At 45.7% G+C, this 16,042-nt stretch overlaps 3 protein-coding genes across 3 annotated transcripts; 2 read left to right on the top strand and 1 right to left on the bottom strand.

Moving 5' to 3' along the window:
- Positions 1–122: 122 nt before the first annotated feature.
- tmem158 (transmembrane protein 158) lies at positions 123–2,074 on the top strand. The gene is made up of 2 exons (XM_086155271.1): positions 123–327; positions 405–2,074. The coding sequence occupies exon 2, from the start codon at positions 469–471 to the stop codon at positions 1,180–1,182; it is 714 nt and encodes a 237-aa protein (XP_086011397.1). The 5' UTR covers positions 123–327; positions 405–468; the 3' UTR covers positions 1,183–2,074.
- A 1,516-nt stretch (positions 2,075–3,590) lies between these two features.
- cdcp1a (CUB domain containing protein 1a) lies at positions 3,591–9,852 on the top strand. The gene is made up of 9 exons (XM_086155267.1): positions 3,591–3,868; positions 4,186–4,401; positions 4,487–4,840; positions 4,926–5,294; positions 6,474–6,671; positions 7,126–7,494; positions 7,580–7,936; positions 8,136–8,223; positions 9,259–9,852. Exons 1-9 carry the CDS (start codon positions 3,793–3,795, stop codon positions 9,707–9,709), a joined length of 2,478 nt encoding a protein of 825 aa, XP_086011393.1. The 5' UTR covers positions 3,591–3,792; the 3' UTR covers positions 9,710–9,852.
- Positions 9,853–12,935: 3,083 nt separating this feature from the next.
- Positions 12,936–14,275, bottom strand: clec3ba (C-type lectin domain family 3, member Ba). The gene is made up of 3 exons (XM_086155910.1): positions 14,045–14,275; positions 13,859–13,957; positions 12,936–13,688 (listed from the first exon to the last, which is right to left on the bottom strand). Exons 1-3 carry the CDS (start codon positions 14,139–14,141, stop codon positions 13,288–13,290), a joined length of 597 nt encoding a protein of 198 aa, XP_086012036.1. The 5' UTR covers positions 14,142–14,275; the 3' UTR covers positions 12,936–13,287.
- Between the last annotated feature and the right edge of the window lie 1,767 nt (positions 14,276–16,042).

Genomic DNA, 16,042 nt, shown 5'->3' with positions numbered 1-16,042 from the left:
TCACTGAGATGCGTTCAAAGACCTGCAGGAGTGAAATGTGAAAACGCACTTTCCGGTGCTCAGCCGTGAAGCACCGGGCGGGGAGGGCGGGTTGCGGGGCGTCGGTGAAGGCGGCGTGCGGGGCCGCTCGGTCCGCCTCTTCCGAGCGGCGAGCGGGTTTGGAGAGCGAGGAGGACATCCGAAGGGAGGGAGGAGGAAGCGGAGGAGGAGGAGGAAGAGGAGGAGGAGTGGGACGCACACATGTGACAGGCATTGGACGTTTTCATTTCTGCCAGACGGGCAGGGAATTGAATCTCTCCATCCGGGAGGGTGGAGGTGGAGGTGGAGGTGAGGGTTATTTAAAAAAAAAAAAAAGAAGAAGAAGAAAGAAAGCAAATCACCGGCGTCTTTTTTTTTTTTTGCAGATCGCCGCCTCCGCCCGCGGTTCTCCCCGGAAACCATGCGAACCGGAGAGCCGCGCCCGGTGCCATGCTGCTGAACGGCCGTCCCGCCCTGCTGCTGGCGCTGGCCGCCGCGGCCGGGCTCCTCCCGCGGTGCCGGGGATGGAGCGACGAGGACCTCCTGCTGCCGCCCGTCAACTCCTCCAACAGGTTCCTGGCCAACCTGGAGGTGGACGTGCGCTTCTCCAAGAGGTCCGTGGAGGAGAGCGACGCGGCGTCCGACGCGTCCTCGTCCTCGTCCCTGCAGCCGCTGTCCCAGTGCAACGTGAGTGTGCAGAGACTCCTGCCCACGTCGCTGGTGGCCCGCTGGGACAGCAGCTTCGGCTTCCAGTGCGACGTGCTCATCTACACCACCAACAACCACGGCAGGGCTTTCTTCTCCGCCTCGTTCAACCGGGCCATCTCGCCGGTGGTCGTGGAGCACCTGGGCATCACCGGGGGTCAGCAGGAGCTGCGGCTGTGCGTGGGTTGCGGGCTGTCCCGCTACCGCAGGTTCGGCCACGGGAGGGCCAGGGGCCAGCAGAGCGGGGACCAGGTGGCCTTCTGCTGCGTGGATTTCAGCCTGGACGAGCTGAAGGGCGACAAAAGTTGGAGGCTGAACAGGAAGCCGATCGAGTCGACACTTGTGGCGTGTTTCATGACCCTGGTCATCATCGTGTGGAGCGTGGCCGCCCTCATATGGCCGGTGCCCATCATCGCAGGGTTCCTGCCCAACGGGATGGAGCAGAGGAGACCCAGATAACTTGAGACCATCTCCACGACGAGCCTGTGCTGCCTATGCCCTCCTGATGTAGCCATTCTGCTGTTCGCCCGGGTGGATGACGGGGCCTTCGGATGGCGTTCCCACCAAACGAGTTCAAAAATAAAACAAAGCTCTCTCTCTCTCTCTGTAGACCTCCTCAGACTTCCAAGGTACGAATGTAGGACGGACGCCGGCCCGGTCGAACCGGTTCGGAACCCCCGTAGGCCTTTCCTCTAGCCTAGATCCTGTCAGCGTAGACTGTGCACACTTTTCTCTTTCAGCCGTGTTTGTAGTTCTTAACCTCGCTCAGAGCTCTGCCTTATCTCCCCCCCCCCTCCCGTAGGACTTTTGCACTGAAAACTGGATTTTAAAGCGTGCCGTCACAACCTATATAATCTTAAAAAAAAGAAAAAAAAAAAAGGTCAATGTTCTTACTTCCCCTCCTTATACACACCCTCAGATATAGATGTTGTTTATGACGGACGACAATAGGGTTTCGATATTTATATATTGTTAGATTTTTAATGTCGAGTACAATATCCTGACGTGTTTATTTGTATTCATGTTACCACGGTAGAAATGACAATAAAGTTGATTATCGGCTATACATCACGTTTCGTCCAGTTTTATTGTCCCGTAAGAGAAGCTACAACCATAAAAGGCTGCAAAAATGACAGACTTTATTTCGTTTGAATTGAATTGGATCGTCATTCGGGCGTTCTCAACACAAATGCGGTTCATGTGTATTTCAAGACCCCTACATAACGGTCTAGTGTCTCTGTAATATTACAATTTAATTCGCGTGCAGTCATATTAACATGTGGATGTCAGAATAACATCAAATATTACCCGCCGAATTGGATATCATGTGTAAATTAAAGCACATTAATACTATCATGTGATGTAAAAGTACTTATTATTCAGACTGTATATCCGTATTCCTAGGAATTTATGATGCAGAATCTTATTTACATAAACCTATAGGTTGATTGTAATGGTGACGCATCCTATTATGTGCAGCACCAGCGCATCGTATGTTTGTTTCAAGCGCTTTTATTTTGCACCGTTTGCTCAAAGCGAATAACACTTGGGGAGAAATGAAAGCGACAGTTTGTTAAAACTTGTTTTTTTTTTGTCTGAAAAGAAAGCGATACCGTCAGCGAAGGTGAATTAGGGAGTGGAGTGAAAACAGGAATGGTCAGGTTAACTCTAGTTACCTTGATACGGAGACCTGCTCGGTCGCTTTCCGGCACAGTTCAGTAAGACGGACGATAAACTTTGGGTGAGCAGGAACATCTCGAGGGTTGGAGGTGTGCAACCAGGCTGGAATGGTTGGAGAAAAGTGTCAGGGGTTATAGAAGAGGAGATGGTGACGGCAGCTGTGGTGTCCATGGAGAAGATCGGAGGTGAAGATGTGGAGGTTCCTCTTTGGGAGTGAGGAGGATGGAGAGGATCTGGGCAGAAGGAAGCTGAGGTTGGAACTACCAAGCAGGAGGTCTGGAGGAGGGAGAGAAGACAGGAGAGTGAGGATGGGGAGAGGGTCAGCCCCAAGGGAAAAGAAGACGTGGTCACCTCACTGAATGAGCTGAGAAGATCCGGCTTCACGGCGCCGTGCAGCTCTGAGGGAAAAAAAAAACCATAACAACTTCATCAGCTTCACTCAGCGGCAGCGGCTTTTCTTGGTGTTGAGGACGGCCTTGAGGCGAGGAAGCGGCGACGACCCCCGGGAACCTCGGTGGGCCCTCCTCGTCCTCTCAGTCCAAGGCCAGGATCCGGATCTCCTCCTGGATCAGGACTATTGTATCTGAGGTTAGTTCGTAGCTACGGGGAAGCGTGGAGAAACAGAAACAGAGACTGTCTGCTTTTCTTCCAGCAGGACTCCGCTTTATCAGTTATAATGAGTCCTTTTTATACGAAGAGTGCACAATACGTGCCTCGAGAAGTACAAAACCGCACTTATATAACGTGTGGTGGATATAAGGAAAGGAATGCGTACCTTTCTTCAAGACCGGCGGGAGAAGGTACCCATCTCCAAGTCTGCTGCAGGACCTTGAGATGATTTAACAGGTGAGAGCTTCAGTGGGAGTGTGTCCTAGAGAGGAGTGGAAAAGTACAACGGGAAGTGGATAAAATACGGGGAAATCTTCAAACAATACAAACAGGGGCCTCTGGACACACACACACATATTTAATGAAAAGAATTAATCGGTCGTAACGCATGAAAAGCGGCGTAATTAAGCGAGAAAATATAAAAATAACAATAAAGAAGAGGCCAGCTATTCTAATGTGATTCTGTGACCTTTATAATCATTATTCAATCTTTTTTTTTTCCCTTTCATTTTCCTCCTACCACGTTTTTGTGACGTTTAAAACTCTACGTGCAGAACGCCTGCGTGCAGGCCCCGCCCTGATATTACCTGGCGTGGAAATCCTCGCACACGTACAGGAAGTGGATCGCTGGCGGATCCTCGGCTTCGGGGTTGGTTTTGACGTGGATCCCAAAGAGTTGCAGTGTTTGTTTTGTTTTTTATTTTTTAATCGATCTCCTCCTAAAGAAGAAAAGCCATGAAATCATGCTCAGGTTTCCAGTGATTTCCTCCTGGAGCCAACATGGCCCCCGCGCAACTTGGAGCAACTACAGTCGCTCTTCTTCCTCTCCTCGTCTCCTTCGTCCTTTCAGCCGCTGGTAAGACACACCTCAATCTCCGGGACATCGGGGTTCTCTCGTTCAGGGACCGTAAAAATCTGTTGTTTTTTTTTTTTCTCCAATCAATGTTGTAATCGATGAGTTAAATCCGGGGTGTTTGTTCACGTCAACAAGGCCGCGGATCGTGATGATGTCATGATGGCTGGGAGATTAGTAAATTCTCTCATCCTGTTGGCTCAACACAAATAATCTCGGGGTTAAGTGAAGGATTAAATGCGAAGAATGATGTGACCTCCGGATCTGACTCAGTTTCTGCTTTTCTTCCCCTTCCCACCTTCTCTGTGTTGGACCCCCAGGGCCCCAGAGGCTGACCGTGGCCCCTGACCGGGGTACGTCCGTCAACATCAGCAGGACTCAGGCCCAAGGGCCGGCTTGCGAAGCGTGCTTGGCGTCGTCACGGCCGCGACACTGCAACTCATCCCTCCTGTTCACCGACCGGGTTCCCGGTACGGTGGAGTTTAAATGCCCCACGCCTCAAGAGTTGTTCAGGGTGGAGATTTTTAGGAGTATAGGTGAGAGAATCGTCCCTGAAGGCGCACGTTCCGAGGTGAAATTCGACCGCCCGTCGGACTGAATCCGTTGACGCTCTCTTCTTAGATTGTAACGCGAAGTCCTGCAGAGGCCACGTCGTGCAGGAGGAGTCCGACGCCTCGTCTTTGCTGGCCTTCGACCGCAGGTTCACGTGGAATCTGGAAGCCTCGAGCCCCAACGCAGTCCGAGTAGAATTTTCCAAGGCGGGATTGAGACAGATCCCCCCTTCCTCGGCCTGTCCCGACGACCACACCTTCACCCTGGAGGCCACGGGGAACGTGCTCATCGGCAAATACTGCAGGGGGGGCGGCGTGAGGAGCGTGCAGATCCTGGACCGGGGCAGGCTCTCCGTGGAGGTCCCGGCGGGTCGGAAGCTGCAGCGGGACCAGTTTGATGTTTCTGTGGGAGAGGAAATCAAATGTGAGCGAAATTCTTTCGCCCGTTTCTCCGGGAATGTTTTTCGAACCCTGTATGAAATTATTCTTTTTTTTTTTTTTTTTCCCAGCTTTTGCCAAAATCAAAGTATCTCTACCGAAAGAGAAGTCCGCCTTGGAGCTGCTGTCCCCGAACTACCCGGACAGCTTTCCCGACGACGACGTGATCGAGTGGTTCTTCGAGGTGAAGCCCACGCAGGCGGCGGAGGTCCAGGTCCTGGACCTGGTGCAGCCACGTTGTCAGAAGAAAGAAGCCGCTCTGGGATACCACGGCCGAGGACGGGGCACTCTGGTGCTGGGCCTCACCGACAAGCAGCCGGTGATGAAGGACGGGGACTTCTCCCTGATGCTGACCAACTGTGAGATGGACTTAAGAAGAGCTGGATCCCGTGGACTCTCGCTGAAATTCAAGGTGTCCACCTCCAGGGCGAGCTCACCAGGTCTGTAACGATGCAGCTGCAATATTTAAAGCTCTGGTTTTTTTTGACGACGACGAAAAGACAGAGGTGAAGATGTCGGCACATGTTGGATGTTTTGGAGAGAAGGTCAGAGAAGCCAGGCTGAGATGGTCGGGTCATGGAAAGAGGAGGGATCGGGACTATATTGGTGGATGGATGCTGGAATTGGAGGTCTTAGAGGGAGACCAGAGAGGAGATTTTTAGATGTAGTGAGATGATGTGAAGTTAGTTGGTGTGAGAGAGGAGCATCCAGAGAATAGGGTTAGATGGAGAAGGTGGATTCGCTGTGGAAGCTGAAAGGAAAAGAAGTGAATATTAATAAATAAAGCAGCAAGACACTTGTTTAACACTAATATGGGAGTGTGTTATGTCTATTTCAGTCAGGTAACGGAAGTCATGTGTGTCAGAGGTAAAAACTGACGGTCTAGGAAACCGTCTTTGCGTATATAACGCGTTCATCACCTTGTGATTTCCAAGGATAGCGCTCACACACACACACACACATTCTCACACACCGATGGTGGCAGAGCTGCCACGCAAAGTGCTAACCAGGCCATCAGGAGCAACTGGGAGTTCAGTATTTATAAATATACGTAGAGTATATATATATTCATATAAGAAATTAGCTAGTTTACATCATTTATATCAGCAATAAATGTCCCGGAAATTGAATCGAAAGCAGATTTTTGATGACGAATCAACCGGGAAGTGATTGTGTTTTTGCTTTCACTTCCTCCAGTGTTGAGTGATGCCGAGGCTGGACTCTGCGGCGCAGCTCTTAATTACGCGAAATGATACGAGTCACATAAATTAAACTTGTTATAAAGCTGCAACATGGCTTAATGTTTCGACCTCGTAGGAGTGAATGGATTTTTCCCTTTTTTTTTTTCTTCTCGAGTCTACCCACCGTAAAGATGACTCAATCGAATATGACGTGGAGGTTTCATTTGAACCCTCAGGTTTGGGGAGTTCTGATATTGCCTAATTGATGATTCATGAGAGCCCGTTTGGAAACACTTCCTGAGGGCAGACGGAGAGTCGTGTTCGGCTCGATCGGCCTGGCGGCGATTCAAATTCCTGCTTGACACGTGTTAAAGGACATGTATGTATTTGAGAGAGAGAGTAAGTTATGTTCTATGCTTCTGTGGCTGTTCTCTGCAGTGCTTTGTAATGTGGACCTGAAGAACATGGGGGGCCTCTCTCTGCGCGTAAAGAAGCGAAGCTCCACCTCGGATTGCGAGATGACAGAAAACTCCAAGCCAACGGAGGAATCGGTTCTCACATCAGGCACCGTGACTCAGTTGTCTTTTCAGGACTGCCGTCCTGAAGACCTGGAAGTCTCCGCCATGAAAGTCATAGGTAAGTCACAATTTTGATTCATACAAAAAGCAATGACGGTAATCAATCTGTCTACGCGACCTGTTTCGACGTGCAGGGGTCGATTTCTTACGCTGACATTGTAACAGAAATACATGATTTAACAGTCTGTGTTTTGAAATATTCTGCAATTGAGAGAATTCCTATTTTGATGCTGTTTGTTTGCGTTAAGAGGTGGTTCGCGTGTTTAAAAACAAGGACATAAAATACTACACTATTGCCACTATTATTTCTTTAAAAATGAGTAAACTGAAAAATACGCTCAGTTGTACTTCTGGACTTGTACTTAAATAACATTTTTAATCCAGGACCTCTCACTGTCATTGAGTATTTCAAGTATTCCTTATGTTTTGTTTACCGCTGTTCCAGTCTGACTCTCAGAGCTATTCAGTACAACTGACATGCGTTAATGCGCCGCTCACGTTCTTACACCCAGGGTGCGATCATCTTAAAGAATGTCCCAAGCCTCCCATCTCCCTGTCCGTGCCCACGGTAGCAAACTGCCTTCCCGCCCCACTGAGCAAGTTGACCTGGACGCTGCGCCCTCCTCAGCACGGCACGGCGGAACTGACCTCCGCCGGTGGACCCCTGAGGCAGGTCCTGCCCGGGCAGCCGTGCAACGACAGCATCATCAGATTGTGGGAGGACGACGGGACCACCATTGGAGACTTCTGTGCTCAGGGGGCGATACAGAAGGTTCAGATCCACACCAATGTTTCTGTCACCTTGTCCAGAGTTGGGGGTAAAGAACTGAGGTCTTCTGGCAAGCCTATCATGACGGCTTGCTTCAAGGGAGATATATCAGGTAATGGATAGCACGTTTGATAGCGGCGCTAAAGTTCCCAACAATCTGAAATTGCTTTTAATCGCTCTTCCCCCCCCCCAAACAGAAAGATACATATTTACGGTGTCCCCAAAGAAAGACGTACCTGTTCTCCTGGCAACTCCCGGTTGGCCCGCCGGAATGAAGTCCTACTCCACCGCCTCCTGGATCGCCCCCGTTCCTCCCAAGATGGAGGCGCAGCTGATGTTCTCCGAACTCAGCCAGCCCAAGTGCGGCGAAGGCCACACAAGCATCAGGGTGCAGAGGTTCGACAGGGTGGAGGAGGACTACAGCCGCAGGGAGGACGAGGAGGCAGAGAGCAACGTCGTGGTGGCGGGCAGCTTCTACCTCAACATGTCCAACTGCATGCCCGAAAATGGAAACTTCAACGTCCTCGTCAAGATCACCCTGCAGAAATGCCAGAGTATGTATTCGAACGGATCGGCGCTGATGTATCACAGCGATTAGATTACTTCAAACTTAAGAGCCGTAGAGAAGCTTTACCTACATTATCCACCTCAGCGGTTGTAGAGCTGTTTTGTTGCCAGATGCGGTGAGTTTCTCCAGAGGCCATTAAAGATGAATAGGGACACGATTATCTCCTGTTGTTTTCTCTGAATCAGACCGGCTGCTGTACATCATCCTGAGCGTGGTGGCCGTTCTGCTGCTCATATTTCTCGTCGTACTCGCCGTGGTCTGCGTGGTGATACGGTGAGTTTGCGTTTATTACATGTCGGGCATTTTAAGCTGTTCTTCAATCAGAATATATGTACCGAAAAAAGACACGAGCGAACCGATAAAGAATACTGAAATAGAAGGAAACTAGAAAAACTGCATTGGGGTTACATTCCTCCATTCACATGTAGACTTGCAATCTCTCTCTCTCTCTGTAGCAGTTTAAATGCAGTCCGTCTGTGAGCTAGAAAAGTGTTTTTGCAGAACATTATGATATAACAAGAAAGACCTTTGACCCAAATGGTATTGCATAATGCATTTGAGGAAAAGTTTCCAATAATTAGCATATACATTTTTAACTGGCGGTAGCAGACCTTTGACCGAGATGTTTTAATCATCCTGAGTCCGCGTGGAGGTCGTGCCAAAATTCTAGGAGGAGAATCAGACAGACTTTGGATGTACAGACGACTCGAAAGATATAATGACTCCGGGCAGAGCTGTCGCCGACAACTGAATGACAGAAAAAAAAAAGAAAACATTCAGGTTTAGACAGAACAAAGTAAAAAAAAAAAAAAAAAAAAAAAAGACATTTTATCTTAAAACAAAAGAAAATAAAGAACGGTCGCTTTGCCCAAATTAAATTCAGCTGGTTGTTGCAGTTTTCATCTTTAAAATGGCCTGCGGAAAAGAACACCACAAGAAAAAATAAACACGTTAATAGTTTGAAATGACGAATGGTAATAATCAAAGACAAAGCTAAAATCTTCGTTTTATTTACGCTGCACTGAATCTGCATATTAGAAAATAAAAAAGATGCTGAGCAAGGAAATTCAAGGAAAGGAGCAACACCTACATTTTCCTGAAAAGCATTTTAAAGCTTAATTGTAGTCGATCCTTTATAAAACTGAATATGGCAAATAAAAAGAATCAATATTCTATAAGCAGTTAGTTAATTTTAGCATTTAAGGAAACTTATCTTGACGGTTGATAGTCAATGTGGCCGTTATTTACTTTGTCATTCTGCCAGCTGCTACGCCATGTGTTACTGACGTTCTCTCACCCCCAAAACAGGAAGAAGAAGAAGAAGCTTAATCGTGAGGTCTCCATCTACAATCCTAACGGCGCCAGCTTCCTGCCCGGACAAGGCGGCTTCCCCAAATCACGCGAGGACAATGAGTCCCACGTTTACGCGTCCATTGAAGACTCCCTGGTCTACACGCACTTGCTGAGGAAGGGTGCGGAGATGGGTATCTACGGGGAGACGGACACGTACCGGCCCTTCACGGGGAAAACGGACCCTCAGAACCCCCTGGCTACCGGAGGTGTCGGTGCGGGCAACATAGAGACGGGGGTTTACCGCGAGTTTCAGTACTCGAGTCAGCCTCCCGAACTTCCCAACAGGCCTCCGAGCCACGGCCAGAAAATCGTGGACAATTCCATCTATCAGAGCGGAGATCAGGAGGCGGAGGAGGAGGGTTTTACAGCGACGGGTCCCAGGCTGGACCCAGACGGGGGGGACTGAAGAAAAGATTGGATTCAGCTCTCTGCTTGTCAAGTGACCTGCCTGAACTCTGGGATATTCGTTCCCCGGCAGCTGTGCGATTGCCCACAGCGAAGCTGCGCAAGAAGGCTTGTTTACCCTGTAGAGCATAGTTTTGCACCGAAAGCCAGGTACTCTGACCAACTGTGTTCGGACGTGCCAGTAGCTGTTACCTGAAACGACCCTTTATTCATTTCCTCGATATTTGTTACTTCTTTTTAAACGATGGGCATTTGCATTTGGAGTTTTTCTTTGTTGTTTTTCTATTATTATTTAAATCCTTCTAAAGTGCTTTTGAGGTGTTTTCTGAAGAACGTCGCGACCAAAGAAATCCAACATGACTGATCGGACCTTTGAAATGTCATTTCAGGTATTCAAACTAGGAAAAATGTTTTGCTCTGTAAAGTTCGATGATTGCTCTTTCATGTTTCTGCATATTCCTTTCTTGCAGATGCCTCGCAATTTTTTCGGGTCATTTTCTCATATTTACAGTCCTTCTATTGTTGAATGTCAATAACTCAGGTGATCTTGTGGTCATTTTGTGCGTCATCATTTTGGTAAATCTGTGAGGAGTGTTTAGCTGAATTGACAACTCATGGAATTGTGTTGGGGTTAATGTGAGAATCAGATATTTTACAACAATCTGAATATCGGCAATCATTCCAATTTTCATTTTAGTTTAAACAAAGATCACAATTTTGGGGTAAGAGGACATTTCAGTGACAAAAAGGATCACCTGTCACATTCTACCTACAGCTCTTCGCAGACAAGTTCTATTTGCTTCTTGAAATAATGTAGATCGTAGAACTTTACCTGACATGATCTTCAACGCGGGGGTAAAGATCACTTTTGAATGACCCATGTGAATGTTGTCATGATGTTTCTCACACACACTATGTTTCTGTCATGTTTTTACCTGTAATAAACACACACAGACACACACACATTACCGGGGGGGTGATTCCCCTCTGAAAATATTAATAGTGTGCGCTCAAAAAAGTCTGAACTTTGTTACTGAATGCGTTTGTTTGGGAGTGGCTGATTTAAGGTAAAAAATGAACAAGCTATAACATAAAGGTGACCTAAGGAATATAACAGTATTTGCTGCTTGTGTAGGGATTCTAAAATTTGCAGTTTTTCCTCAGAGCAGCCACTTTTGGTGTCAGAATAGAGGAATGATTCTGAATAGTAATTTAATATGAAGCCAACTTATGTGAGGAAAAGTGGGGCTCAAAGGGAAAGTTGCCATGTTGCTGAAGAACACGGACAGCAGAGGGAGACACTTGTTCTTACAAAAAAAAAAAAAAAAAAGGCAATTTGGATTTAAAGCCTTGTAAAGTGCTTTAAATCTGACTGTGTCTGGAATTAACTCGCTGTTTTCACAAACGCCCTGCTGCTGACATCAGCCCATGTCCATGGAGACAGCGAAACATGTTGATCTGATGTAACCCTCATCAAATGACTAAATCATTGTGAGAAACTGCATGTGTTTGTTGGGGAACATGGGCGCGTTGGGGGGGTTACAGTGTATCACTGGACCGCTCATGTTTTCTTAATGTTATTGGAACCAGAAAATCTGAGCATGAGGTTTGATTATAAATTCTCTGGAAATTGTTATAAGGCTTTTGTGGGAACTCGTGCAAGATAATCTGCACTTTAAATGCCCCAGCAATTGGCGTTATCATCCATCAGAAATTGTAAGTTGAACAAAGTTAACTGTAAACATTTTTTTCTTGTGTTTTAAAAAGAAAATGGACCTGAAATGATAGAAAACAAAGAGATTCTAAGAAAACCTACAGTCCTCTCCACTAGGTTTTGACACAAACACCACAGTATACATTGCAGATTTGAAGATTTTTAAAACCAAACCGTTTTCCTTCCAAGCAAAATGGTCAACGTGGGTAAATCTCCTTTCAGAAATTGTGATTAATTGTGTTTATATTGCTAGACAATTGGGCAGCACCCCCAAAAAAAATGTATCGAATAAAATGCTGGTAAACGGCACAAACCAGTTTTAGAGGGCTCCTTCAAAAGGGTTGGATGAATAACCATGACGACTGCAAACTTGTATGGACTCCAGATTGAGCCTGTTTAAAAGAACAGTATTTTACTGTGGGAGCTGTGCAGTTTCAATCATCTCAGAAAAACAAACACTCTTATCCACAAACCGCTCGTGTAAGAGTCCAGTTTCGCAAAATGCTACCAAGGCTTGGTTTGTGCAAAAGCACAATTAGTATGCACGGAACATGTAGGCTAGAGGATGCGTTCCAGAGCAACTTCAACACGATTACATGCCGATGAAGGACAACCAGGCAACCACCCAGTGTATACACCCCCTGTGGTTGATTAACAGAACACGAATCAGCTGTTCAGATTCAGGAAATATGAATACCGACCCTTGTGGGTCAGAGTTCTGCAACTAAAAACACCTTCGGACGGAGAAAACATTTGCATCATACATGTTCCAAGGTAGGCGTTTCAGAGTATGTAAAAATGGTACACATCTATGTATGCACTTCATGCAGTCTATCAAAATGTCATTGAAATGGCGGGCAAAAAAACTGCAGAAATGTTACTTAATGCTTGCTGTAAAAATTGAGGCATATTTTGAAGTATTTGTGGCATGTGTCGTCCTCAACGCTACACACGTTGTCAAACTGAGTATAATGTGTCATTCACAGGAGTTTTCGGTGCAACAAGCTATCAGGTGAAAAAGGTGAAAATGTTCGGGGGAATATTTTGGGGTAAAATTGGCACCGTAATGTCATCACTCCCAAAAATTCAGCACAACTGAGATGACCGCTGCTGCATATGGATAGAAGCAACGGGGGATGCCTGTGAGCGATCACTGAGGAATTAATCCAAGTCAGGACTGGATTCTAAAGCTGTTTTCAGTCTGTGTCCTTTTAACACACTCTTCCTACCATATACAGCGGATTATATAACTACACAGTACTAATCATATCAAGATGTGTATTTACATTACCTTCCCAGTGAACTTCTCCCGCTTGAACAGGCAAGATATTTAGGTGAAGGGATTTTGGCTCCAGTAAGAGGTCCATGGGTTACAGATGTCACCACCCTTTATAGATTACAAGTTGTTGCATAAAATCTGGTCTCCTCTAGTGATTCACACGTATGTAGCAGTCTTTGTTGTCATTTGCGATTCCTACAAAAATCTGTAATAACTTGAGCAAGAGCAGAGGGCTTAAAACATTAACATTTATTCATAAAATACATGATGCAGAATAAACAGCATAAATGTGCTACAGAGACTCTGGCAGGGAATCCTGCATAGTACAAATATATATGTATACTGTGTTCATTAGCTTAAGATACACAAATATACTTCAGTGTTGTTTACCATGAAATCTTTTACCCACGATGTTTGTGCATGTGATTTATGTGACATACCTTCTCCCAGTGAGTTGAAAGAAAGCAGTTCATTATCTTAAAAAAAAGTATTGACTAAATGAAGTTGATTGCACCCAAATGTCCTACACATTTGACTGTTTTCTGCATGCAATATGTCAGAAGAGGATAAATTAACACAGAAGGCCTCAGACGATGTTGAACTCGCACACAAAAGCCTTTTCTGCCCGACAGTTCTCATCAAACCACTTGCCATTGGCTGTGGGTGACAGGACGCCACAGTTCTTGCTGCGTCCCCCGTCCGGCTGCTGAGTGATCTCTGTCTCCCAGTTCTTGAAGCGCAGGCTGGACCCGGACTGGTCCACCCACTGGCCTTCGGTCACCATGTCGTTGATGCCCAGCCAGATGGGCTCCTCTGGGCCGACGCTCTGGCGGGCATAACTGTAGAGCTGGTCGTTCTGGTCTCCTGTCAGGGGCGTGCTGAGGCTGCCGCCTTTGGCGATGCAGTCGTCACTGGCTGCGTGGAAGGACTTCTTGACTGGCTCAGCCAGGAAACACTTGCCGAGAACCTTGGTGCCTTTCAGGCAAACTGAGCAGGAATGGGTGAAAAGTCATTTTGGGCTCACCATCATCAGTCAGCTAATAGTTCTTGTGATCCATTTCTGAGTCTTTGCAAAACACTTCCAAAAAAAAAAAAAGAAAGAAAAAAGAAACAACAGATATGGCATTCATGAAATGATAATCTTTCATGAACTATACCTGTTTGCAAAGCCTGCCGCTCTTTTAACACATTCAGCTCCTCGACAATCTCATTAACCTGCTTCTTCAGTTCCTCGATTGCAGCACTGTTTGCAGAGTCTGTTAAAATATTAAAAGGGATTCAGAAACTTTGCACTCAAAGACAATTTCCTACCGTCCTCCTGTAAATATTTATCGCGGTCCTACCTTTTTTGCCATTCCTTTTCTTTGATTGCGTCTGCTGGTGTGCGCATGGTGCCAGCAGAAGAAGGCAAAACACCAAGTAAAGACGTCTCACATCCATAATCCAAAACACGCAAAATTCACCTAAAGGAAGAGTTGTGTTGCAGCAGCACTGTCTCCTGGCAGCTCTGCCTGCTGGCCAGACGCAGCCTGCTGTTTTAACACACCGGAGTGGCGGCACAGAGCTGAGTGAGGAAATCTTATCTCAGAGAGAACAAATGTTTCGCAGATGTTCAACAGCGCTTTGTGATGTTTTTGAAATGACGAGGCCAGAGGGATGGTGATTGGGCAGACTTTAACAGTGTTCAAACACAAGCATGACTTGGACTCCACGTGTTTTCAGGTTCTTAACTGTGTAATGGTACTATAATCACTTTCATGTTTCTTAAATACTGGCGGTTTCTTGAGCCACTTAAGAGAAACAACAACTTAGCTGCAGACATGTTTTTTTAAGCAATTTGCTGTGGTTAAATCTTTTTATGGTCAAAAGGTCTGTCAGAGGTTGAATGCTTTGGGTATTTTCTCACAGCAAACATCTGGTTCTCTTCATTCCGCAAGAGGAGCTGCACAGTTTTCTTATAAAATGAGAAATTAACGATTCTTTGTTAGTGTTTGTTTATATTCAAGGGTTTCTGTGTTAGGTTCCTGTGGAAAAAACAGCTCACTCATAATCAAATCAATCATATCCATACAATATGGTAAATAAACAACCCAACTGCCTTTTGAATGCCTGATACACATCCTTGAAAAGTGGATGATACTTTTTTATATTTACAGGCCTATTTCCTGTTTGAATAAAGCAATCACAAATCTGAAAATATATTCCCAAGGAAGCTATCTGGGTCAACTTGTATTTCCCAGCCACATTATTCCACAGGGAAACATCATCGGCAAAAATAACATTTATGATAACACTTACGCAGATGATAATTGACTACAATGCGTATTGGGAGCGAGCTGACTAAACCAGGACATCTTTTCTTTTTTAAACTGTAGGAGAATAAAGTCAAGATAGTTATCCCTGGACCATCAACAATGCACTGCCTTTTTTTACTGACAATCTTGACTCAACAAATAAAATCGCAGGTTGAATGTCTAGGTATTATGTTAGAGGCAAATTTAAGAGCAAAATTTTTATTTGACTCATCAATATGAACACCAAAAAAATCGGTTGATAACTTTTGTGTCACTTTATATCTGCACATGTAAGCAAAGTTACTATACTAGTAAATACATTGTGTAGACACTTTGAGTTGCTAAACCAGCCCCGACCACAAGCAAGATTAGTTAATCTTTATTTGATATTATTTATTTTTGTGCTACATATTCACGTCCAATTAGAAATTACTCTAACGCTGACAAGTCTGTAGACAAGATGTACCGCTGGGTGTCACTGTTTTGACGCACGTTGATGTTAGCAAGCGTCATGATAACTGCTAACTCCAACGTTAGCTATAAGGGAGTCAGTTATATCGCCACACCGCTTGGTTGTAAAAACGATGGTTATTTCATCAAGAGATGTAAATGCTTTTTATAAAAATAAAGTGGAAGATGTGCTATGTTGCATCAGCATTTGTTTTGTTCGATAAAGTGATATAGGTATTTTAGCTACGCGCTAATGATGGCCACTGATAGCTAATGCAGTTATTCGGTTTAAGTACCATCATTCTACACATTTCATTGACTGTAATACTATTATCCTTGTTAAATCTCGACTGGTACACCTATTTAGGAGCGTTCTCATTAACTGGGACACAATTGCGTAGTAAATGACAATTTAAAATGAAATATGTTCACAACACTTTTGAGTTGATGTTCTACCAGAAACAGGGCGCAGACACACTTTTCCTAACCGCTCCGCGGCGACACAAAATGCGGACTAAAATGTTAAATAAAGATTCCGCATTCATTTACTTGAATTCACGTGTGAAATAAAACTTACTTGTGAGTTTACATATAAGC

Source organism: Fistularia commersonii, chromosome 11 (assembly GCF_037954325.1).
Source record: "Fistularia commersonii isolate RoL2024-O1a breed Wild chromosome 11, RoL_Fcom_v1.0, whole genome shotgun sequence".
NCBI lineage: Eukaryota > Metazoa > Chordata > Actinopteri > Syngnathiformes > Fistulariidae > Fistularia > Fistularia commersonii.
The sequence above is the reverse complement of the archived record's forward strand: the minus strand, read 5'-3'. Positions and strand labels throughout refer to the sequence as shown.